The sequence below is a fragment of the Columba livia genome, chromosome 1, assembly GCF_036013475.1.
Source record: "Columba livia isolate bColLiv1 breed racing homer chromosome 1, bColLiv1.pat.W.v2, whole genome shotgun sequence".
In the NCBI taxonomy this organism is placed as follows: domain Eukaryota; kingdom Metazoa; phylum Chordata; class Aves; order Columbiformes; family Columbidae; genus Columba; species Columba livia.
This window is the reverse complement of record NC_088602.1, coordinates 142,025,355-142,049,188: the sequence shown is the minus strand read 5'-3', so window position 1 is coordinate 142,049,188 and position 23,834 is coordinate 142,025,355. Positions and strand designations below refer to the sequence as shown.

The 23,834-nt window shown below is 37.7% G+C and overlaps 1 protein-coding gene across 11 annotated transcripts in view; it reads right to left on the bottom strand.

The window, feature by feature from the left end:
• The window catches only part of CCDC91 (coiled-coil domain containing 91), a 208,254-nt gene that overhangs the window by 137,843 nt on the left and 46,577 nt on the right, over positions 1-23,834 (bottom strand). For all 11 annotated transcript variants that reach the window (XM_065034160.1, XM_065034097.1, XM_065034145.1 and 8 more), the window contains exon 7: positions 5,281-5,358. In XM_065034160.1, the coding sequence (XP_064890232.1) occupies positions 5,281-5,358 (78 nt within the window). The remainder of the gene's footprint in view (positions 1-5,280; positions 5,359-23,834) is intronic.

The window sequence follows — 23,834 nt, the reverse complement described above, 5'->3', positions numbered from 1 at the left end:
GTATCTTAAAATGTGACACGATCCCACAAGCATCACTTCCAAGATCTACATTTACTTTTATTTAACGTAGTTAATTACCAGGGATAAAAGTTTAAAAAAATAATGAGATGAAAGACAGAAATTAAACAAAATTAGGTAAACACAAGACGGGGAAACCTGGCCTACACAGAACACTAAGTTCATTCTTAATTTGTTTTCTCATGTTTTCTAATACAAATTTAATTACTATGTTGTGATTTATTTATTGAAAGGAAGATAAGAATGTGACATGCTCAACAATGGCCAAAGTTTTTGAGGGTTTGTGCTACAAAGTGTCTAATGGTCCTTGTTAATGGCTTTCCCAGCACATTTAGCAAGTTAATATTCCAAAGACAACTGCAATAACTCCAGGTGCTTTGGTGTACAGAGGTCCTTGAAATGAGATCATTCAGTATTTGACTTCTTGCATAAGCTCAATTTGTGACACTGTTGCCTTATTAAAAAATACCAGTCACAACACGGATAGGAACTGAGAGGGTTTGGTTTTTAAACTTCAGTGCCTGGTCTGCCTGGTCTGCCTTTCATACTAAAGAAAGATCAATGTAAAGAAATATTGTCCCTTTTACAACAAATAATTCCCCAAGTACAGGAGAGTGGTTATCAGAAAGTCTAACCCATTTCCAAGCATAGAAAGATGAAACAACAGAAAAGTTTGCTGCAGTAAGTCTGCAAGGAGTAATAATTTGCTCTAAATGTAAGAAAAATGCAAGCATTTGGTTACTAACTTGGCAACCTTGTAGACGGAAGCAAAAAAATGGCAACTCCCTTTTCTTTTGCATACCACAGGAAGGGTACTTTCACAAATCAATCAGTAGGAAGACTTATCTATGTTGGAAAAACAGAAAAGGCAAGTAGTCACTCTTTTCCATTGTTGTTCAGCCCCAAGGTTCAATACCTTATTTAATGGATTTGGGGTTTGATGGATTCTAGAAGTTATTTTCCGGGACCAATGATGAATGGTTGATATAGAATCATATAATCATAGAATCATTTAGGTTGGAAGAGACCCTCAGGATGATCAAGTCCAAACATGACCAAACTCTAGCACTAAACCATGTCCCTAAGAACCTTGTCTAAAAGCCTTTTAAACACCTCCAGGGATGGTGACTCTACCACTTCCCTGGGCAGCCTGTTCCAATGCCTGACAACATTTTCCATGAAGATTTTTTTTTCCTAATATCCAATCTAAACCTCCCCTCGCTCAACTCGAGGCCATTTCCTCTTGTCCTATCATTTGCTACTTGGGAGAAGAGACCAACACCCTCCGTGCTACAACCTCCTTTCAGGTAGTTGTAGACAGCGATAAGGTCTCCCCTCAGCCTCCTTTTCTCCAGGCTGAACAGCCCCAGTTCCCTCAGCTGCTCCTCAGCAGACTTGTGCTCTAGACCCCTCATCAGCTTCATTGCCCTCCTATGAGCTCTGTACATAGCATATCTGTACATAGCTATACTTAAACAACCAATGTTGGGCATTATATTCACTCATGATACCATTTTGCTTAGCATGACATTACAAAATTATAACTGGCTGGTATCAGAGAGGATTAGTTATAATTACAGCAGTCATGACTGGAACAGAACCTAATTTCAGCCATGGACAAACACTTGATTGGAATAACCTGCATCAGTTCATTTTATCAGAACCCAAGGAATGTGTAATAGGAGTGTATTCATCATTAGATTTTCCTTCACATGTATGCCTTTTAAATAATTCAGTAGACTTGCTTAGGTGAATTTCCACAATCCAGGTAAACTGGGGATTAATTACATAGTACTTACAAAACCTAATGAAAATGGAAATAAATGATACGTATTAATGTAGCACAGTCTTAAATGCTAAAGGAGACATATTTTAGGACAAAATTAATCATAGCTTATCATGAGTGAATTAAGAGAGTCAGTGAATTCCACAATTCTGTATTTCACTCAAAAGACTAATCAGATTTACCTTATATTTGTAAACAAATGCTATTAATATATGTAGGACTCCTTATTTTGTTATCCGACTACTAATTGCCAACATGTTTGATAAACATAATAAATTCCTAAAGATATGAGTAGTCCCCAAAATGTAAAATATTACTTTTTACCTACAAAAACACATTTCACAGAATCACAGAATGATAGAATGTTAGGGATTGGAAGGGACCTCAAAAGATCATCTCGTCCAATCCCTCTGCCAGAGCAGGAACACCTGGATGAGGTTACACAGGAATGTGTCCAGGCGGGTCCTGAATGTCTCCAGAGTAGGAGACTCCAACAACCCTAATCCATGTTAAAATATTAACCATGAATTAACATTTTAAAAAATCCATGAGATTATTTTCTCAAACAAAACTACAGAACAGTTTTTGCTTTCACTGAATTATCTGATGATTCACTGGTATTCATTTTTTTTTATACATGGTAAATGGTTACTAAAAAGTTATTTAAGCTATAAGCAACCAACCAAAAAAAGCGTGATTGTTTTAAACCTAACAAACTTTATTTTTCCTGCTACCCTGAAGAATAACTCACTGCATATTTGTAGAAAAGGTTGGTTGCAGTATTTTACTCAATGGCTGGCATACCTGATGTTATTTCTCCTCAGACTACTGTGATCTCATTGACCAAAATATGGCAATTAACCACATGAGGCAACAGGAAGACTTGTATGAAGTATATTCATGCCATAGTTCCATGGTATTAAATAATGCCTTTATATAACTTGAATATAAACAGTCTATGAGAAATTAGATGCTAAATGTTGATATTGTTTAGAATCGGAGTATTCAATTAAATCCCTAATATTTTGTGTCAAATCATAGAAACTGATAAACATAAATCTTCTTTTGTCAGATGGCATTATCAGATCTTCTAATCTCCTGTTGACTGGTGATACAGTTTTCAAAAATCAATATGGTACATGAGTATATTCCTTCCTCCAACTACACACGAAGAAATTATTCCTTAAAAGGGACAAATCATTCATGCAAACTCTTCTTTAGCTCACACAAAGGCATTAAAATGTTGAAAAAATATATCTAGAAAAGATACAGAACTTACATTGAACACTACAAAACTGTTGCATTTCACAATTTGTTTATATTTTCTGAAATAAAAAGGAGGAAACGTAAATACAGCAATTACCAATAGCTCACTGGATTTTACAAAATATAAGTTCACACGGAAGAAGACAGATATATTATGCACATCTAGCACAGACCAGAAATGAAAAATGCTGTTACACAACATGTTCAGTGGCCCATTCAAAGCGGGACTGTCTGAAGAAAACTCTCATGTGAGAACTTCTACTGCAAAGTGGTCTCCAAAGAAGTAAGGAAAAGAAGGACAAAAATTCTCCAGAAGTGAAATGAGGGAGGTATGGAGTAAGCAGATATCATCAGCAGTCATGCTTAACTTTTCTCAGGAATGGAAACTTCTGAAACTGTTTTCTGGATAGGTTCCCTTTAGATGAAATCAGTATAAGTTGTATTGATGGAAACAGACATATTTCTACAGATAGTCCAATTTCAATATTAGCTAGAGCATTACTAACAGTTATTAGCAAAATTATTAATAGGCGTTCTTAATATGAGTTGTTGCAAACATATGATGACTAGAATTACTTTATACTTTTCTGCAGTCTTTGACATGGGCTTCTTTCAAGCAGAGGGTCCTAAAGGCATCATCATAGAATCAGAGAATAGTTTGGGTTGGAAGGGACCTCAAAGGTCATCTAGTCCCACCTCCCTGCAATAAGCAGGGACATCTTCAATTAGATGAGGTTGCTCAGAGCCTCATTCAGCCTGGCCTTGAACACTGCCAGGGATGGGGCATCTACCACCTCTCTGGGCAACCTGTGCAGTGCTTCACCACCCTCATTATGAAAAATTTCTTCCTCCTGCCTAGCCTGAATCTCCCCCCTTTAGTTTAAAACCATTACCACTTGTCCTACGGCAACAGGCTCTGCTAAAAAGTCTGTCCCCATCTTTCTTATAGGCCCCTTTTAAGTACTGAAAGAGTGCAATAAGGTCTCCCCGGAGCATTCTCCTGGCTGTCCCCTACAGAGTGATGCTCTCTCAGACTTGAAACTTTGCAGGCCTACCTTACACGTGAGGAACACGCCCCATAGAACCTAATTACAAAAAAAAAAAAAAAAATAAAAGAACAAAAAACAAACCTTTGCATAACATTAAGATCCCAAATTTTGCAGCAGACTTGGGATCTGGAGAGACAGCTCTCCTAGAGCTGCAGATCCTAACATCATCAGGAAGAAACACACATTGCAAGTAACTTTTGGGTATTCGCTGAAAACAAACAAACCTGCCTACCCTCTCTAACAAAGGCCTCTTGACCGGTAGATCCTAGTCTCAAGTTTTCAGTTTATTATTTAAATCAGGACTCAACCCCAGTCCTGCCCTTTTTACCTTGACAGCTCCATTCAAAACCCAACTAACAACGAGGAATTTTTATCACACCTCTTGAGGTAAATTGAACATATTCGTGCTTAAACCTAAACACATTTAATGAACAATGGACTGGACAGTCCTACCTCCATAATAAGCAGCCCCACAAGGAGTCTGCAAAGATGCAACATAAGACAATTCCTTATATACACTCGCACCAGCACCGATCATATGAGCACTGGCATGGGGCACCTTAGCCCAATGTTCAGTTCATCCTCCAGCCTCAACTCTGTTTACCAAAAGTGGCCCCTGAGCACTCACATTCCAGGATGGATTGCTACAAGACAATGCTGCAACATTTCTTACCTCATTACCAAGGCAAACCTCACTCTCTTACATGAAGTCCTTTTGTCTTTGGCATTGCTGCTTCCCGCAAATTTAAACCATTCTGAAGTTGGACTTACTTGCCTTGTCCCAGATCTTTCCTTGGTCATGAATTGCTGTTGCTGAGCAGTTAGAATTTGAATTTCCCCTTCACTAACTACATTGTCAGATTTGTGTTCCCAGCATTTTTGTTTTGTTGTGGTTTTAAGTTTCATTACTGAAAATGGTTAACCTACTTATCTGAAATTTCCCAAAATGCAGAGTGAGAAAAACATGTCATGCAGAATTTCAGGCCAAGCAGTCTAAATTAGAAGCAGCAGAAAAGACAGTCTTAAAGTGAAAGAGGTTGAGCAATCAGAACAAGCAGTGCTAAAGACAGCTGCTTGTAGTACAAACTTATTATACACTATTACAAGAATATTATTTATAGAAAATGTATAGAAATTACATTATTTTCGCAATTCATTTACCTTGAATTCTTCAACAATAATGCTCAAGGCTTCATGTCCAGCTTTTCTCATGTCTTCTAATTCCTGTTTATGCTTTTCCTGTACAAAAGAATGGAAAGATTATATATAACATTGGCACTTGACATAAAAAAATTAATTAGGAGAGTAAAGACAAACTATTTTCCTCATTTTTTATATCTTTCATGAAGAAATGTACGTCTTGGCCTTTTAAACACTATATATAAGCTAAATTGAAGTTGGTCCTAGTATTAAGCTTATTTTATTTCTTAATTTTATTTTATTAGTCCCCAGATAACGCTAAATGGTTCTCCAAATGTTTCAAAATTTTTCTTTGTTACCCTGATTTTTCTGGTTTCTCGGCATACCTGTGAATGGCAGGACGTCCAAATCACTCTCTTTGTAAATGTTATTCACTGCGTATATTAATAAAAATGTTGCCATGGACTAGTATGAGATTCAGCTTCCTCAGAAGAGCAAATCCTTTTTTTATTCTTAAGGTTCCCAGGAAAGTGTTCTTGCATGAGACATTTTGAATATATTTTTCAAATAAAGCTCTACAGTTTACTTTTATTTTATTCACACTATTATTTAAAAATAACATGAATAAGAACATTCTAATATTTTTGCTTTTAGCTAAAAATGCTTGCCTGTTGTTTGCTCTCTGTGTCTGCAATGAGAACACCTCATTAGATTCCCATCAGCATTTCCTGCTTACCAATGAGCAGCACTACTGCTTCAAATCACCAACTAGCAAAAAGATGAAAAACTTTCCCTCCTCCCTCCTTCTTTGCTTCAGAGATCTGTTCTTAAATCAGCTAGTACAGCAAGGCCCACGTGCTTTAAATCACCTTAGAAAACTGGTGCAGAAAGCAGCCATTCACCACAAAACTTACCTTGTAGTGATTACAGGGCAAAACCAGACACAACTTACATTATATATTTATTGCTTTTAAGATAGAATTCAAATTGAAATTAATTAATAAAATTCCATGTTTTCTAAGATCTTTATGTTTGAAATAAGTGAAACCTAGTGTCTAACAAAGCAGGTTCAATTTTATTATAAAAGGACATATAACATCATTGTGCTGGGTTGGCTAAGATGGGGTAATTTCTACACTGCCAGGATGGCTGACCCAGAAGCAAGTCCCCTCACAATCAGACTCTCTATCAAGTGACCTTGAAGAAGAATGATTCTGAGTGGGGCCCTGAGCAACAGGAAGACTTTGAACAGATTAAGCCAGAGATAGTCCATGCCATAGCTCTTGGGCCAGTCTAGGCAGGACAAGATGTTAAAAAATGTGCTCTACATCACAGCTGGGGAGAATGGCCCTACCTGGAGCCTTTGGCAGAAAACACCAGAGGAGACTCAAGGCTGACCCCTGGGATTTTGAAGTCGGGGATACAGAGGACCCAAGGTCTGCTACACTCAAACTGAAAATGAGATATTGGCAGCATATTAAGGGGTTCAAGCTGCTTCTGAAGTGGTTGGTACTGAAGCACATCTCCTCCTGGCACCTCGACTGCCAGGGTTGGGCTGGATGTTCAAAGGGCAACTGATGCCATGTGGAGTAAGTGGGTTGTATTGATCACACGATGGGCTTGAATGAAGAACCTTGATCACCCAGGGATCTTACAAGTGATCACAGACTGGCCAGAGTGTAAAGATTTTGGAGTATTGCCAGAAAAGGAGGTGACACATGCTGAAGAGGCACCATTGCATAATAAGTTACAAAAGAATGAGAAACGATATGTCCTGTTCACTGATGTGTCCTGTCCTGTCAGACTTATTTTATTTCATTATATTTACTTGCCTTTAAGTTGATATATTTTTCTACTAACTTTTAAAGAGGCAGACTGTATTGAACTGTTGGGGGAAAGTGCATGTCACCCACAGAGTCTGCACAGATTCCCTGCTAACTTTCCACTCTGGCATTCCTGCATGTGTCACACATACTGTAAAAGCAATAAATGAAAGCATGTACAGGAAAGGAAGAAAAGGTACTTGTTTCACTTCTCATCTGATTCAAAGCTACTGCAATTCCTGTCATTATCAAAACTGGATGCTTAGAAAAATTACTTTGTGTCAGTGCATCTAACATGTATCAAAACCAGCATCAAAAGAAGAGACTTGCCAATTAGGGACACCAAACACAGCCACTTGAAAAGGAAGTAAATGTCTACATATCTTTTTATAATAATCAGCCCACAACGGTAAACACCATAATAATTTCACAATCTAAGTTCTACAGCAGACATAACTTGGAGAAGCTTGGAGAAGAAGAGACTGAGGGGAGACCTCATGGCAGCTACAGCTTCCTCACAATGGGAGGAGGAGAGGCAGGCACTGATCTCTTTGGTGACCAATGACAGAACCCAAGGGAATGTCAGGAAGATGTGTCAGGGGAGGTTTAGGTTGGACATTAGGAAAAGGTTCTTCCCCCAGAGGGTGGTGGAGCACTGGCACAGGCTCCCCAGGGAGGTGTCACAGCCCCAAGCCTGACAGTGTTCAAGAAGAGACTGGACAACACCCTCAGACACACGGTGTGAACTGTGGGGTTGTCCTGTGCAGGGACAGGAGTTGGACTCACTGATCCTTGCGGGTCCCTTCCAACTCAGGACATTCTATGAGAACTAACACCCAAAAGCTCTAAAGTTTTTAAAGTAACTGAAGAAATTAATTTATATTAATATCACGCCTATTGAATTAATGACATTTTCTCCACGGGTATTTTTTCCCCACTGATTTTTATCTTGTGATCAGAGGAAAAAAAATTTAATGTAATACTCCCTATTTTTATTACATTATAAATAATCACAATTTATAACATTAAAGAAGATCAGAGCAGTAATACACAGATAAAGCAAAATCCAGTACTGCAAAGAAACACTATGAGATCACATTTATATGTGGGAAAAATGATAGATGAAATAAAATCAATTTTAGGATAAGATCCCAAATTTTTGTCCACTTTTACAAATAACCAAATATGAGCCATAAAATAAAACCCTGTATTTTGGGATCAACTGATTTTATGTGCTTTTTACATTTTACATCACTTACTCACAAACCCTGTTTTAAAAAGTCAGGAAAATCTTGCTAATAAAATGGTAAGTTAACAGAAAGCACTCAGGTTTTAACTGTACAAATGTTTCAGTAACACCTGTTAGCAGTGTCATAGTATTATATGTAACGTGCGAGCCAGTTATCTGAGTTGATGCTGACTGCCCGTCTTCCGTAAGGCTATGGTATCTGCAGAAGAGCTGCAAGTCCAAGCCAACATCTTAGAAAGTGATGTACTCTCTTCACTCCTAATTTCTGTAGTAATGCAAAATGGCAAACTGTAGTTCCCTGCAGGCAACTAAATGATAATACAAATTTCAACTCCACCTTACAGAGTCTTGCTGTACACAATTACATCATTAAGACTCTTCACATTGGATTAAATTCCTCCATTACATCAAGATTTTCCTCTCCACAAAAGTTATCAGTTTTTGTTCTTTCAAAGCAACACCTTAAAAGATAATAAATAACATCTAGTATCTTCATGATTTTGTTAAGAAACTAGTAACTTCTCATTTGTAGATACAGATTTCCTCCAATTCACGGAAGTCTACTTTTCTCTAAAGAAAAAATAACATCCTGAATACAACAGAACAGAAATACTGGAAAATTGGGTTAAACATGATGAGAATCAGTCCATAAAGGCTAATTAATATACACACTAGAGTGTGCTATTGTATATAAAATACAGATTGGTCACTATTATTATTCATGTGAAATAGGAATGTGAACTCTATAGAACTAAGACACGGGTCTATAGCAAAGCAAATATTTTTACTTTGGCCATATCACCAACATTCTAGTGAAAGGATCCATCTGAGAACCTAATGATAAGACCAAACATTTTTATAGGAAGGAAAGAAAGATTTCAGATTTACCTACACAACCAAAAGAACATACAGTATGCACAATCTTAAGCTCACCACCAGAACCAAGGAGATATTATATTTTATACAAGTAAATATCATTATTACCTGAAGTATACAACAACAGAAGACTTTGAAGTGTATAACAAAGTGAGGTAGTGAACAAACTTTCACAAACAACTTCTGAATACAGTGAGCTGAGCCAGAGCTGAGGGAGTGTGAATGGACCAGTCTGCTGGGAGACATTATGACTGATTAAATGCGAAAAACTATGTAAAGAAAATATCATGGAAGAGTCTGTACATGCCCAAAACTGAAACATAACTATAGTTCACATGACACATGTAACTAAATTCTTCAAGTATTTGCAGTGTGTAACATGGATCTCTACCCTATCACATTTAAGACATCAATATTGTGTGAAGAACAACTACAGTTGTTCTCTACAGAGTTACAGCTCATTTGTTCTACAGGTTGTAAATACAGAGATTCTCCACTGAAGACATTAAACATGAAAAACAAGAGCTAACTCACATTTAGAACAACCTGTTAATTAACAATAAATGTTCTTAGTATTAATATACATTTTGCTAGCAAAACTGTATGATATGGTGAATAGCATAGTACATTTGGCTCACAAAGCTGCCTCTGACTGCCTTCAGGTTTCTAAAACATTATATAGATAGTTACTTCTTTGAGAGAGAGCTATAACTGTGTCAGGGCATCTTGTGCCACTGATGCTTTCCTACTTCTGTATGAAATCTAAATGACAGGATATAATAGCCAGAGAAAGCAAAGAGGAAAGTGCAAACAGGAGAACAATCACAGGGAAGTTGATGAAAGAGAATGCTTCCATTAAACACAGTAAGCATGAAAGGAATTATTGTCTTCATTAAGACATTCTCATGTCTTTTATCTCAAGAGCATCAATCTTCAGAATAAATTAAATTCCACCACTGTTCAGAAAGAACAAAATATTAACTTGCAAAGGATTGCCAGCTGTCATCAACAGCCACTGATGCTGAAGTCAGTCACATTTCTATATACTATATATATTTTAAAATATATTAGTATTTATGTGTTACTCTACTACAGTATACTACAATATTATATAAAAATTGTATGAAAAAACTAAACAAGGAGAGTTTTCCTTCTCTCTCTAAATAGGAAACTGACCTGCAGACTGCAGAGGGACAAAAAAAAGACTGCAGAAGATTGGATCAAGTCAATGACTACAGAGTCAAGTAAAACTGCCAGGAGGCCTGTGTGGGTGAACAAGGAGCCCCTGGCAAAACTGAAAAACAGACAGGAAGTATACACAGCTCGGAAGCAAGAACAGGTAGTCCAGGAAGAATGCGGACATCGTCCAAGCATGCAGGGATGAGGTTAGGAAAGCCAAAGCCCAGCTGGAATTGAATCTGGCAAGGGATGTCAAAACTAAGATGGGCTTCTATAAGAAGACAAAAAGAAGGCTAGGGAAAATGTAGGGCCCACTACTGAAGAAGATGGTGGACCTTGTCACATAGGACATATAAAAAGGCTGAGGTACTGAAAGCCTTTACTACCAAGACCAGCCTCCAGGAATCCCAGTTACCAGGGAAAAGTCTGGAGCAAGGATTAATTACCCTTAGCAGAAGGCGATCACGTCAGGAAATACTTTAGCAAACTAGAAATAATTAAGTCCATGAGGCCTGATGAGATGCATCCACAAATGCTGAGGGAGCTGGTTGATGTCATTGCAAGGCCCCACCTCAGTACTCTCAGATTAACCATGGCAATTGGGAGAAATACCTGAGGACTGGAGATATGAAAATTACAGTCTTGTCTTCAAAAACAGCAGGCTGGTTAGCTTCACCTCAGTATTTGGGAAGGTGATGGAGCAGCTAATCCTAGAAACTATCACAGGGCACAGGAAGGACAAGGAAGTCATCAGTAGTCAGCATGGCTTCACCAAGAGGAGAGCAGGAACATCATCTAACAAAACTCCAGTAAGGTCTTTGACAATGTCTCACCTAAGAACCTCATAGAGAAGCTGTTGAAGTGAGGGCTGGATAAGCAGAAAGTGAGGTGGACTGAAAACTGGATGACCTGCGAGGTCCAGAGGGTGGCAATCAGTGGTATGGCATCTATAGCTTGAGGTCAGAAACTAGTGGTGCACTTCAGAGGTAAATTCTGGGGCTGATCCTGTTTAATACCTTCATTAATGACCTGGATGATAAGGCAGTATGTAGCCCCAGCAAGTTTGCAAGTGTCACAAAACTGGGAGAAGTAGCTTGTATGTCAGACAGTGGAGCTGCCATCCACGGGAACTTATGAGGCTGGAGATATCGGCTAGCAGGAACCTCGTGAAATTCAGTGAAGGGAAGTGCAAAGTCCTGTACCTGGGGAGGAACAACCCCATGCAGCAGCATATGCTGGGGGACACCCAACTGGAAAGAGCTTCACAGAAAAGGACCTGACAGGTCCCAGTGGACAAGAAGTTGAACAAGAGCCAGCAATGTGCCTTCACCACAAAGGTGGCCAACCATACCCTGGGCTACATGAGGCAAAGTACTGGCCCCAGGTCAAGGGAGGTGATACTCCCCCTCTACTCAGCACTGGTGAGACCACACTTGGAGTATTTTGTCAAGCTCTGGGCTCCCCAGTACAAAAACATACAGACATGCTGGAAACCAAACTGGAGTCCAACAAAGGGTCACAAAGATCATGATGGAACTGAAGAATCTTTCACACAAAGAGAGACTCAGAGAGTTGGGACTGTTTAGTCTGGAGAAGATAAGGCTCAGGGGGATCTTATCAATGTATATAAATCCCTAAAGGGAAGGTGCAAAGAGGATGGAGCCCAGTTCTCTTCAGTGGTGCAAATGACAAGAGGCAATAGACACAAATTGAAACACAGGAGGTTCCATCTGAACATCAGGAAACACTTTTTTATGGTGAGAGTGATCGAGCACTGGCACAGGTTGTCCAGAGTCTCCCTTCTTGGAGATATTCAAAAGCCATTTGGACACAGTCCTGGGCAACTGGCTCTAGATAGCCCTGCTTGAGAAGGGGGTTGGAGTAGATGACCTCCAGAGGTCCACTCCAACCTCGACCATTCTGTGAACCACAATCATATTTACCCAGTCCTAATCTTATACGTATTAATCATGAGGCTACTTGTTTTTCCTCAAAACTTTTCCACAGAAAGCACTACAAAGAACTTGCTGTTGTATTACAAAGCAAACAGTGGACTGCTGCATATTTATGGACCTATCACAGGTAAACTCTTCCAAAGGACTCACTGCCTACAGTTCACTACAGCATATATGTTTTTTCAATATTTATTCTGGGTACGACCTTTTATTCCTAGTTTCAAATATATGAAACTTCAAATTTCACAGTGAATAGTAATCAGAACCACCATTTATATTAACAAAACTATAATTGAACTAAATTGGTAACATTTGCCTCTGCAGCTTTGTTAACCTTTGAGAAGTCATCAACATATGTTTAGAAAAACAACTAATTGAAATAATGCATAATGAATTTTCATAGACTTGTAACAACACATAATGATGTTCATATACATTCCTAGAGGACAGCCTTAGTCTTTTCACATATGTTTAAGAAAACAAAGAAACTTGACACTCAGTCCAATAGCTTCAAAAGCATGCAGGCAGAAATTCTACTTAGGCATGAATAAAAACTTTCTAAGGTTTGATTCTAGAGGATACAAAGTAACAACTCATGGCACCCTTGCATGTAAAGACTCTAAGATTAACATATCTTTGAAATTTTTCCAGTGTAATAAAAGAACAAATTGTTTTCTTCCTTCCTTGTTTTTGCAGTATAGAAAATAAGCTAAACTATAATGTAAACAATACTATTTACTACAATATCAACAGAAAAAGTTAGATCTTTATATTTGGATCTCCTTTTCATTTGCAGTATATGAACTATTTTATTTGGCTGCTTCTTGTTACAAAGCTCAGGAAGAAAACAATGGTGATATACTTACGTCTTCTTCCAATCGTGCCTTCCTTCCTGATTTGTAAATACATTTTTGAACACTAAAAACATTCCAAATCAGACATACTATCTGAAAACTAGCTGATCAACACCTTATTTTCCCATGAAAGTACAAGCAAAGCAGCTCTAACACAAATGCTTTTTTGTCTGTTTGTTCCCTGAACATAACACACGAAGGGTATGATGTTCAAGTTGAACAAAAATTACAGAACTTGCAGGACAACCAGAGAGACAAATAAGCATCTTTTCATCCAGCTGTTGTACTTGTACAATAGAAAGATGACAAGAATTTAGATACCAGGACAGAATGAACAACAGTTTGGGAAACTGAGCATCAAAACAAGGAGCTTGGAATAATACAAATGCCAAGAAAAAAAAGTACTGAAGAAGACAACAGGAAAGCCTTATCTAGACTTGCTCCATTGAAGATCTGCAAGACAAGCTTCTTTTGACCTTGTTGCTCAAGAGAAAAGATGTTTATAAAATAAAATCAAAGACTTCGCAGTTAGACCATATTGCTCAACCCATAATGGAAACTACATATGCAACTTACTCCAACATTTTCCTTGCATTCGGAGAACTACTATCAAATTGTAAACTTCTAGATTAAATCATTTGTTATTTGTTTTACCTACCTGACAAATTCATAAATAATCTAAGCATGTAGGGGGAAAACACAAACAAACAAACCACAAAAAAATTACAGTCAAAAGAGACACAAGACCCTCTCCAAAGACAAGAAAAAAGTAAATCAAGAAAGCAGAACTAACTTCTCCCTCATTTTAAGATACAATAGTATTACTATGGTTGCTGAAGGAAAAGGTTTGTTGCCTAACCTCAGAAAAATTCCAGCTAGAAGGAAGCATCTTCCACAGTCCAGAAAAAGGTACTCAAATTGCAGATGCACATACTTCATAACAAGTCATTCTCACTTCTTGTTGTGTAACTTAAGGAACTACTTATGCAATTGCACATTCTGAATGACTATATTTTGCTTACTGTAAAACCTCACATAGGATAATAGATATGTTGCATAGTGTGACCTCCTATTCTGACAAGGCAGATATCTTTAAAAACACCAAAAATATTATATTCCATACAAGAGTGATTTAAGTTTACAGTAACTGATATTCTGTGTAACATTTAAAGTATTGCATTAATCAGATTTTTGGTTCAGGCATTCCTGGCCCTGCCCTTAACTGCTAATGTCTTTTTGCTGGCAATGAGGTAGGCCAGATTAGAGTAAAATATTCCAAATAATTCAGCCTGGGGAGTATCCTCTGGATTTGCATTATGACTTTAGTGACTGGGAGTGGGCTATTTATTTTTCTCAGTTTATGACCAGAGTATTAAATCACAAAATCACACAATCATTAAGGTTGGAAGGGATCTCTGGAGGTCATGTAGTTGAACCGCCTCCTGAAAGCAAGACCAACACGGAATTTAGACCAGATTGTTCAGATTCTTGTCCAGACAGACACAGAAATCCTCCAAGGATCAAGATTTCACAACCTCGCTGGATAAACACCCCAATGCTTATCTTCATCATAAAAGTATTTTCTTTTCCTTATACCAAGCTGCAACTTCCAGCGTTTCAATGTATGACTACTTCTACTTGTCCTCCTGCTACAGATCTCTGCAGAGCCTGCCTGGCTTCATTTTTCTGACAACCTCGTATGCACTGGACATCTGCTATCAGGTTCCCCCTAAGCTTCCTCTTCTCCAGGTTGAGGTCAAGATATACAGTGTCAACTGCATTCCTCTCATCCACAGTCTAGGTGTTTCATCACAGAAGGCAATCAGGTTGTTCAGGAATAATTTATCTTTTGGTAAATCCATGCTGGCTATTCCCAGTCACCTTCTTCATGGGCCAAGAAATGGCTGCCAAGAGCACTTGCACCATGATTTTCCCAAGGACCAAAAGGCTGGCAAGTCTGGATCCATACATCATCCTTCTTGTCTTTTTCCAGAATTTTGCAGAATTCTCTCACAGTGACAGCCAGCTCACTCATCACCTAACCAAACCAGTCTGTTCTTCTGATTTCTGTGGTCTGAAGCTGCCAACCTCACCTCTTCTTCCTCTCTGCCTTCCTAATGACCATCCATACTAGAGATCTAGCTACACAGAGTACCCAAACACATCATAGTTATTTCAACAATGTCATAAGTCAGCCTCTGCACGTGGAGCTCTAGCTCCTCCTGCTTTCTTCCCAGTTTGTATGTATTTGCTTACGCACATTTGACATGGGCCCCTGAAAATCTATTCAATTTTTGTGTTGCTGGATGAGTGGAAGTCTGGTTTTGGTTACTTGTTTTACCACCTCCCACCTTTGAGGTGACTAAAATCACACTTTCTCAAAATAAATAAATGTTAAACTCATATATGAAAGAAGAAATCTAGTCTTGCTTCCTTTCCTTTACTAGCAACACATAAGATGGGCAAAAAGAGATGACTACTTAGTTCCTAACTCTGTGTTTAAGAACTTTGGCTTGATTAGCAAAGATGATGACAAAGTCTAGCTGTCTGTCATCAATGAAGTTCAAGTTGTACAGTGTTTGTAAAAAACACACACCACCAAAACACTCACAAAAAAGCCCTTATACTTTAGAGCCTAGATACAGGCCTACACACATAACGAGCATTCCCATGTGAAAACTATAACATGCATGTACTTATTTACCTAAGGTACTTGCTGTGAAACACTGATGTCATTGAACTAAAAGCGAAACTACTTACTCAAGAAGATAAAAGTTAACATTTCTGAGGGTGAGGTGGGTGTAAAATTTCAATGTAACAAAATGATGATACATTTAATCTACTCTCTTCCTCTAAGCAGACTCTTAAATCACAAAAACCTAACTTTTTTTTTTTTTATTTATTTAAGCCAGAACCAATCGGATGTAACATTCTGAAAAACACAGCAATGACTGATACCTCATTAAGTCATAGGTAACTAAGAGCTATTATAATGTTGGGTGTTAACTGGGTTTCTTTTACTTGCTTTTGTTCAGGTTTTTGTTTGGTTGTTTCTTTTTTGTTTTTGTTGTTGGGAGGCGGTTGGGGTTTTTTGTGGTTTTGGGGTGGTTTTGTTTGGTTGGTCTGGTTTTAGTGTGTGTGGTTTGGTTTTGTTTTTTTAATTTAATTCCAAATTGAAAAACACATAGATCTGCTAGATTTTAAAAACTACAGATCATTAAGTTATGTCATGCAATCCACTTCTTAAAAATGTTACTATTGTAGAAGGTGACCACAAAATGCAAATGGATACACAGAGATGAATATTGAAAATTCTAAATCTATAGTGAAAACAACAAAAATAGACATATATCCCTGCTTTTCAAAAAATACTCTAAGAGGAATACAACTGAAGAATGTTGACAGGGACGTGGCTTATTAATAGTATACACTCCATTTATTTCTCAATCTTGATGATATCAACACTTAAAAACAAAAGAAATTGTGAGAAAGATTCCTTGCGAAACAATACCATTTCTTTTGTTAATGGGAATCAGTCTTTTTGAAAGCAAAAGAACAGAGTATTAGTTGAAGGATGGAACATGAATTTAGGGAAAATGTTAGACAAAAAAAAAAATCAGTCAAATCTGGCCTTCAGCTGAAGCTTTTATTTACTTCAGTTGAATCTGTACAGGGATATGCAAAGAATTTCCCCCTACAGAAAGCCTTCAACAAGGAAAGAACTGGGAAAAACAAATAAACAAAACTAACTGCCTAGCAACTTCTCTCCTGCCCAAACAAGGAGCAGAGATAAAGTAACCTGAACAGAATCAACATGCATTTATTGTTTTGTCTTCTTAGAGTCTTTCATTTTTCCATTGTCTTAATTTGAGAACCGCACTCCCATCCAAGACTTGCACAAGCAGTGATTGACTTTTCCCTTACTGTATCTAACAGTCATTTACCCTCTAAATGTTTTTTTGCCATTATATTGTTTCTAAAATATACTCTACCCCCCTTTTCCCTCCAACAATGGTAAAACCTTCATCTTTGAATTTTTTAATTAGACAACAGTAACTCCACAGCTCACTTCTTTAATCTATTCAATATGTTACAGTTAAAAACAAAACAAAACAAAAAAATCACCGCCCCAAAGCAAAACAATAACAGCAAGAACCCTCCTATTGCTGAAGAAGTGAGAGGGAGAAGCAAAATGGTTCTCATTTGGACATAAATATCACTTCTTCTAAGTCTACAAACTCAGACCATACATATGCTGTCCCTTTCGAGAATCCCATGGTTCCTTTGCACAAGCCAATTCACAGGGACGCAGAAACCAGCCCATACTTACCTTATTGCAAAAGACAAATCAAAATCTAAACAGATTTTAAAAAGCTGTAGCATTAGGACTGAATTTGACGGAATGCTTTAGCTGTAATTAACTTTGTTAGAAACTTTTTGATATTTCACACTACATCAGGCCTCCCACGAATTGGCTAATCCAGATAAGAAAAACCACAATCAAGACACATTCTTGTTCTGATCAGCTCCCCTCTTCAGAGAGGCACAAACATTGCTTAAGGTAAGGCTCTTGGCTAAAGGCCTTTTCAAAAGTGAAAGGAAATCCTGCTGAAATATAGCCTTCCTCAACTGGATGCATGCAGATTTATTAAGCATATGTAAAGGTATTTAAAGACTGGAGGCCATATTTATAAACTTAAAGTAGTGCAGCAGAGATTAAAAATACAAAATATAAAAAAAATAATAAAAAATTGTTTCTTCCTTAAAAAAATACTGTTGGGTGTCTATTGTGCAAGGGAAGATTCATCAGCTATGGCAGAGATTGGTATCTGACAAGGTAAGTTAATTGGTAGTGACAAAATAGGAATGTGTTGAAAGTTTATGAAATACTGTCATAGGAATTGCAACGCCTCAAAGAGCTGCTATTTTTATTTAATAAACATTCAGTTCTCAAAAGTATGTGCAAGCAAAGACAGATAACTTGGATATAAGAAGAAAAAACTTCTTCTCAGTAAGGGTGCCAGAGCACTGGAACAGGCTGCCCAGGGAGGTTGTGGAGTCTCCTTCTCTGGAGACATTCAAAACCCGCTTGGACATGTTCCTGTGCAACCTCACCTAGGCGTTCCTGCTCCAGCAGGGGGATTGGACTAGATGATCTTTTGAGGTCCCTTCCAATCCCAAACATACTGTGATACTGTGAATGGGGGCAAGTTCCTCTAGACCAAGGGGGTCAAACTCATTTTCACCAGGGGCCACATCAGCCTCGCGGCTGCCTTCAAAGGGCCGAAAGTAATTTTAGGACTGTACAAATGTAACTACTCCTACATTTATACAGTCCTAAAATTACATTCGGCCCTTTGAAGGCAGCTGCGAGGCTGATGTGGCCACCGGTGAAACTGAGCTTGACACCCCTGCACTAGACCTTATCCATCAAGAACTATCTCAATAAAGTATTATGCAAAATATGAGATCTCTTCAGACTCTCCTGCAGTCTTCATTACAGGACAGCTACAAAATCCTCCTTCTCCTTGCACACAAGATGTCCACTGCATTTTTGGCTGAATATCATAAAACCCTGAACAATTTTCCTCAGTTAACACTGCCACCATATTTTTAGCAAATAACAACACTATAAGATATCTAAGATATCTAAGACCTGCTTAATGTAGCTTAAAACAATAACACTGAGTGTGGCAAGGTGATACACGGCTAAAATGAATCTTCATAAGCAATGGGTCCAAGTCCCATTCACTGAAGCAACTTCTCAGCATGCCAGCTGCCTGCAGCTGCTTTCTGGCTGGTAACCAGGGGGTTCTGTGCAGGTATTGGAATTCCCAGGTGGCAGAGACATGATCACACTCCATAGGAAATCCAGGCATTATTCTCTTCTGGTGACCAAATTTATTTGGTCACTACTTACAAGGGGGAAGTTCCCGAATGAAGTAGACCCGATACAAATTATAATATTGGAAAAATACCAGATAAACACTGGAAAATTCAGAAGGAAGGAAGGAGAGCGAAACCTCCCTATAAGTAGCTAATTTCATGATAATCTATTACAGTTTTTCTTGTGTTCAAGCCTAAATGTTAGCACAACTCATTATTAAAAACCTCACTGAAAATTGCGACTGCTACATAAAAATAGAAAGCATGAGATTTAATATTCCTTAATGGAAACAAGCATCAAGTGTCTTCTTATTTTAAAATGTAATTATAAAAATTACACTATCACAGAACTGTAATAATAATATCTTCTTATGAGTTTTAAATAGTAGTTATTAAATAGTACAAAGAGTCGTTTCTGATTTTCGTTTTCTTGGGGTGTGTTTTATTTATAAAAAAAAGAAAAACAAAACGTAAAACAGTGCCACAAAAGCAGGCAAACTGAAACACTGCCTGAAATTATGGTTTATAGTTCATGAAGATGGAAATGGGCATCTCCTTTTCTTATTTACCACTAACGAGAAGGCTCTTCAATCAAAAAGTACTATTGTTATACAGCTTGCATATAAAGGATGTCCAGAATATTTTTCATTCCTTCTTGCTTATGAGCTCAAACTATGTTCTTCCTTCTTAGCTTCCCTGAAGTCACCTAGCCTTATTCCAAACTTCTACCTAGCAGATGAACGGAAATTTGCTTTTCAATGACACACTTGCTTCTTTCTATATACTTGTCTCAAAATTCAGACTGTACCCTCAGCCTTTTGAAAACTTAGCATAGGAAATTGGATTGTTCCCTCTACATAAACAGAAACTACCTTAAGAGAAGAATTACTAGTTAAAATTATTCTTAACACATAGAACATATTACAGTACACAAATAAATTAAAAATTTCTCTCAGTCCTATATCACAGTATTTTGGCTTATTTTTTAAAGCACTAATGAGACTTGAATTTTTCTATTATAAATTAAAATTCATTATGGTATTTATTTCTGGAAATTAACATTAATTACCCTAAACAATCATTTGCTTGAGAATCCTTAAATTTGTATACCTAAACCCTAAATATTGTCTGTCTAGCAATACATTCAAGTGATAGGTTTATTTTTAAGGAATTGCACGGGATTTGGAAAGTCTGTTTTATCTCAACATCCTTCACATTTAAGAACAGATGTTCTAGTTTTCATTACTATCAGTTATTTTTAAATGATAAACCTTTAGCCAAGAAAAACCTTTCAAATTATGAACAAGTTCCAACACCACATGTGTAATATATATAAATAAAATTTAATATGTATTGAAGAAGTAAATGTAAAGGTCTTTAATTAATAGGTTAGTCAGGAAATATAGTTTTCACCAATGTAGTAAACTGTATTCTGCAGCCATTCCCAGTTAAATATGAACCAAATATGAGGTTGGTGCAAATGGAACTGCAGTTTTCACATGGTTGAAATTTTCCGTTTTATACTGGAATATGTTCTTAAAAAAACGTGCTTATATTATCCATCATTTTAATCCTCTTACAACCCTGTGAGAAGTTGCCAAAGAACAAAAGATTGACTAATCTACAGTCATTCGGCATTTGAAGCAAATTGGAAAGGTGAAAAAGCTCATTTAGTGGGTGCCTCATGAACTGACAGAAAATAAAATCATCGTTTTGAAGTGTCATGTTCTCTTCTTCCACGCAACAACAACCCATTTCTCAATCGGATTGTGACATGTGACAAAAAGTGTATTGTATGCGACAATAAGCTCAGTGGTTGGGCCGAAAAGAACCTCCAAAGCACTTCCCAAAGCCAAACTTGCACCAAAAAAAAGGTCACAGTCACTGTTTGGTGATCTGTTGCTGCTCTGATTCACTACAGCGTTCTGAATACCGGCAAAATCTGAAAAGTGTGCCCAGCAAATCAATGAGACGCACCAAAAACTGCAACGCCTGCAGCCAGCATTGGTCAACAGAAAGGGTCCAATTCTTCTCCATGTTATTACCCAACCACACGTCGCACAAACAATGCTTCAAATGTTGAACAAATTGGTCTACGAAATTTTGCCTCATCTGCCATACTCCCCTGACCTCTCGCCAACTGACTGCCACTTCTTCAAGCATCTCGACAACTTTTTGCAGGGGAAACACTTCCACAACCAGCAAGATGCAAAAAAATACTTTCTAAGAGTTTGTCAAATTCCAAAGCATGGTTTTTCATGCTACAGGAATAAACAAACTTATTTCTCATTGGCAAAAATGTGTTGATTTTACTGGTTCCTACTTTGATTAAAAATGATGTGTTTGAGCCTAGTTAGAATTATCTAAAATTCACAGCCCAAAACCACAGTTGCTTTTGCACCAACCTAATAAAATGATTTAGCATTTAAAAGGCAACGAATAGACAAGCTGTCAAAATTTTTTCAAAAATGTCACCCTAATACTTGCTATGCATTTTATTTCTCCCAAGTATACAAGCATGAAATTTAAAAAAAAAAAAAAAAAGCTGTTAAAAGTATTAACTAATGTTTGTTAATATTGGCCAAGATTTAGTATTTCAGTAATGGTCAAGTACTCACAATAATTACACTGTATCAGATGCTTTGCACTGAATACAGGCAGGGCTCAAGTGGATACACAGGCATGGAGTTGCTTTGGTACTGTTCCCCACATTTTTTAAGAAAGTGCATGCCAAGTGACAGATAATAGACCTACAAACATTGCCTTAACAGTACAATTATCCAAGTTCTAGTTGATGTGAGCTTCTTAATTTTGAGTACATTTTGCACATTTCCACTATACTGCCAATAATCCAACAACATACTATTTCTACAAAAGCTAGATCCAGTGAAAACCTTGATGAGACAAGCTTGGCGGTAAAGAGCTCCAGTTTATCTGTATTAAATATATTTGGACATTTCACAACTGTCACAGTCAGAACTTCCATGTTAAATAGAAAAAGAGAAAAAGAGGAATCATCCTGAACACACTCACTGTGAATGCACAAATGGAGAAGTGCAGTAGCTGTGACAGCCTTGTAATACACTGAATATGAATTAGTCAATATATAGAAATAAATCTAGGATACACTGGCATAAGACAGGTCAGGCCAGTTGAAAAGCAGTCAGGACAGGAATGTCAGTTCCAAATAAATATTTTTACTTGCACATACTTACACGCCAGAAAAATGAAAGTTGTCTAAGCACAATTTCGTGCATACCTTTAAAATCAGACATCGAAAGGAAGCATATAATATGTGACACTAACTGAATACTACAGTACACAGCAAATTAGGCATTCAAAGCTGTTAAGTAACAACACAATAGTGTTACAGACACATATTTAAGCAGAGCATAATTTTAGAACAAAATTAGCATGCTTAGTCTTCTAATTAACTGTTCTGAAACAAGACAATAAAATAATTCATAGAGGCAAGGGAGCAGAATCTTTTCCTAAAAGAAAGAAGTTATTTTTCCTCATACTGTGGAAAAACAATTTAGAGAAAAGAAGACACCAAAACTGGGGGGAAAAAAACAGGCCGAAAGATAAACAGCTCTGAAATTATTAATAAAATAGAGACTTTGAATAAAAATGAGTGTCTGAAAGAAGAGTATGTACAGTAACATCGAAAAAAATCTAAAAGGTGAAGAAATAAACGCGAGGTATCTGGCACACACTTGAAAAAGAGGTGGGCAAGGGATTGTTGCCATATCCATAAATACCTTAAACACTTCAGCAAAAAGATGCATTGCTATCTGTAAAAGTGCCTTTTCTCAAATCCCCCATTTTCAGTGTTCCATAATTTTAAACCCCACTGTGACCTGTGAAGTTTCCTGGAATCTCTTTTATAAATTTAGTTGCAGGTACAGTAGATTACTTTTTTCACACCTATTTTTCATTATTAGCATTCTGTCTCCTCTATGTCTGCACCTAAAACCAACCTAAATATTTTCTTAGAAGATGGTATTTAACAGGATGTAAGTCATATATTAGTTTTGTACGAAAACATACATTTTCTAGTACTCCAGCCACAAAAAGCACCAAGACTTGTTTCCAATCTACTGCGGAACACCTTTTCCAGAATCAAATGTATTCTTCTGGAAGGAAAGAATGGGAAGGAGAACACAGGGTGTTGCCTTTTATGCAAGAGAGGATATGGAATGCACGGAGCTCTGTTTTGGGGTAGGTGATCAGACAAAAACTTGCTGGTCAGGAGTAGCAGGCAGATGAGCACAGCAGACATTGCTGCATCTTCCTGCTAGAGACCAGATGGTCTACAGGAAGATGATGTAGATGAGGCCTTCTTCAAACAAGAGGAAGAAGCCCCACGTTCACAAGCCCTGGTCCTCGTGAGGGATGTTATCCACCCCAGTATCTGCTGAAGGAACACAGCAGGGCATAAGCAATCCAGAAGACTCTTGGAGCACAATGGTAACAACTTCGTAACACAGGTGACTGAGGAGCAATCCTTGAGGCACTCTGCTAGACCTGATACTTAAAATCACAGGACTGTTTGGAGACGTGAAGATCAGCGGCAGCCTTCCTTTGCTGCCGTGCATGAGATGATGGAGTTCAAGGGAGGGGAAGGAGCAGGGGAAAAAGCAGGATCATGACACTGGACTTCAGGAGAGAAGACTCTGGTCTCTGTGTGGGTCTGCCTGGAAGAATTCCATGAGACACAACCCTAGAAAGAGGGTTTCAAGAGAGCTGGTTG